The 3,062-nt window shown below is 42.3% G+C and overlaps 1 protein-coding gene across 6 annotated transcripts in view; it reads right to left on the bottom strand.

Annotated features, from left to right (window-relative positions):
- The window catches only part of ARAP1 (ArfGAP with RhoGAP domain, ankyrin repeat and PH domain 1), a 187,933-nt gene extending 185,145 nt beyond the window's left edge, over window positions 1-2,788 (bottom strand). For 3 of the 6 annotated variants that reach the window (XM_085852622.1, XM_085852623.1, XM_085852625.1), the window contains exons 1-2: window positions 2,500-2,788; window positions 1-1,479 (exon numbers count right to left, since the gene is read on the bottom strand). The exon at window positions 1-1,479 is cut by the window's left edge and continues 4 nt beyond it. In XM_085852622.1, coding sequence (XP_085708748.1) covers window positions 1-1,209 — 1,209 coding nt within the window. In that variant the 5' untranslated portion in view covers window positions 1,210-1,479; window positions 2,500-2,788. The remainder of the gene's footprint in view (window positions 1,480-2,499) is intronic. The other 3 variants (XM_085852620.1, XM_085852621.1, XM_085852626.1) reach the window with 1 other exon arrangement.
- Between the last annotated feature and the right edge of the window lie 274 nt (window positions 2,789-3,062).

Genomic DNA, 3,062 nt, shown 5'->3' with positions numbered 1-3,062 from the left:
ACCAAGGGCGTCTGTGGTGGTTTCAGAGGAACCAGCACTAGTGAACAAGAAACCTTGTAGAAATGAGTTGATGTAGAAGGGAGCAAATGCAGTTGGTGTCCCCATTCCATGGACACACTCAGAGCTCTCCAAAAAGGTGGTTGTTGCAAGTTTTCCTTTATTGGGCACAGAAGGGTTTTCATCCTTGCCTTGCTGTCCCTCATCATGCCCACCAATATTAGGTCTGGTGTTGACCTCCTCCTTGGGCTCTTTGATGTGATCAAAACGAATAACTGGAGCTACAAATTGAGTGGCATATTCTGGAATGTCTGCACACTTACTTTGCCCTTGATAAGGAGTCGCAAATGGTGGTTGGAAAATATTAGGTTTTTGGTCCACGAAATCAAGGGAAAACTTATAAGGGGGCTGACCGATGTTAGCTCTCGGGGGCAGAGGTGGAAGAGTTACTTTGGAAAGAGTTGCATCTCCAAGCTCACAGTTTATCTTCATGCATGGAATCCGAGTACAACAGGTAGAATTGGAAAGAATGGGATCGCCAGAAACTTCTTCACAAGCTGTCCTCTCCACCAGCAACCCATCGGAGTCTTCCACAATCAATTTTGCCTTTTGGTTGTCATTCAATGCACCTTTGACTTGACCTCCATTGTCAGAAGTTGGAGACCTCTTTGTCTTTCCTTTTTGAAAATGGGTCCGGGGCTTGGGAACAGGTTTTGACGATTTTACTGGAACACAGCTTGGAGAATGGACCGTTTCTCTGCTCTTCACAAAAGATTCTTTCTTTCCTGAGCAATCTTGAAGTTCTGCATTGCCAAGGTGAAGTGAATTCTCACAATTTCCTTGCGTTACAGTTACATCCACATTGTCTTCACAGCTTTCTATTTGTTGCTTCTCACAGCACAAGGAGCTGGTTATGCTTCTCATAGTGTCCCCGGCATTACTGCAAGAGTTTGGACACATCAAGGCACCAGGACCGGTATCCACAGCATAAGACTTCTCTGCGTCGAGAAGTACCGTCTTCTTAATATATGTCAGTATCCTCTTCCGATGACCCATCGGCTGGATGCCGATGGTCTGCAGAGTTTCATTACTTATTGAAGCAAGTTCAGCCAAGTTGGTGACACCATTTTCTTCAAACACCGCAGCATACTCGCTTAGACGAATGCTTCGCAGCCACTGCCTTATAGGTTCATCACATGACGTCTGCTCCATATTTTCAAGCTCAGGCAGCTTTTTTCAAATTTAATGATGATCGGAGAGATGGGTTTCACAGGTCAGGGCTCTTATAACCATCCCGTTAAACACCGGTTCCGGTAAGTAAGCTTTGTCGTGGCAGCACAGTTGACAAGCAAATAGGTGATGCAGTCGCGTTTGGCAGAAACCCCGGCATCACCACCAAAGTATCGATGAATGAGGCTTCAGATGGGTTGAAACCGCGGCCGAGGGCAAGCTCGCCACAAACCGTAACCCAGTTCTCTGTGACTTGTGAGGAAATGGGATGAAAGACAGATAATTATTAACCACTAACCAAGATGGAAGTTAACAGTCATACATAATAGCCTGGTAAACTTTATTCAAGCAATATTTGTTTCATCATGAGGCAAACAAATCTGAACGATCGGAGGTTTCATGCTTTATTGCGGTGTTTACAGTGTAGGCCATGAGAGAGCACTGGCAAGGTGCAAGTGTGGGAAGCCATAATACATATATATATATATATATATATATATATATATATATATATATATATATATATATATATATATATGACATTCACATTATTTATTTATATATATATATATATATATATGACATTCACATTATTTATTTATATATATATATATGACATTCACATTATTTATTTTTATATATATATATATATATATATATATATATATATATATATATATATATATATATATATATATATATATATATATATAAATAAATAATGTGAATGTCAAACGTGGTTCGAATTGGGATTAATAATCGTTACAAAATGTGAGGGAAAAAGTGGGCGAATTGGTTTTCATAAACAAGTTCAATATAAAGTGTTTGAACAGACAATTCCAAATGTGTTCTTGATTTCACTGAAATAAAAAGCAATGCAAACAAATTAACACATTCGACGGCACGATTCGGTTTCCTAAAGTTATGAATGAATGAATCAGACGTGATCCGATTATGTGACGTCACACACCTCTCACGGTTGTTTACAAGGCGTGGTGTCGAGAAAGCAGCGTGCGCTACCAATACACCGACAAGAAACGTCGGCACACCGACTCCGACGAGTCTTCAATGCATTCGAAGCAAGATGAACGTGAAAGTATTTACCAGAGAGAATTATTCGGAAAAATGATTGGAGCGAAGTTCAAATGGCCGTCACACGACGAGTCAGTCACGACTTCGCAGTCATACAGTTCATGTAACTTGAGGTAAAGTACAGTCATCTGAAGGTGTAAAGATAATATTATGTGTGGATATTCCCGCCAAAAGCTTTACCTGAGACCGAGAGGATGGATCCCACGCGGAGATCAGACGATACATCCGAACCTGCGCTACATCTGCTCGAATCGCCACGATCTATACTGTCCACTCGTCCACCTCCCTCCTCTCATCGCCCTTTTGTTCCTCCATATCCGTCGCCCTCTCTTTCAGCCGGTCATGCTCTCCCTGGAATTAATGTTCTCTCACACGGCGAGCGGGAATGACTCGTGGGAGGTGTTTAGGTCTCTGAGAACGCAGACAACTCTCCTCACCAAACCCTTCCTTGTTCCCGCCTGACCTGCCCCTCACTTCACCCCTGGGTAGTCCCTCCTCCCCCCACCTCCATCTCTTCCTTATACCGTTTGCTGCTCCGTCATCTATTACTAAAAGTCCATCCACTGACCTTCCACCTAATCATTAACCATGTCCCGTTTCGCTATCAATCTCCAATATGACGATGGTGTCAAAATGACGTCAGAGAAACCTCTCGCCGACAAGTGCTTGCAACCACTTGTTGGGAAATTTTTTTTTTATGTCCTTAAGCGATTCAGTTCATGAAATCGGCACAAGAAGCAATT

Source organism: Eptatretus burgeri, chromosome 13 (assembly GCF_056783735.1).
Source record: "Eptatretus burgeri isolate ZD-2024b chromosome 13, Ebu_testis_v1, whole genome shotgun sequence".
Taxonomy (NCBI): domain Eukaryota; kingdom Metazoa; phylum Chordata; class Myxini; order Myxiniformes; family Myxinidae; genus Eptatretus; species Eptatretus burgeri.
This window is presented reverse-complemented; position numbering and strand designations above follow the sequence as displayed.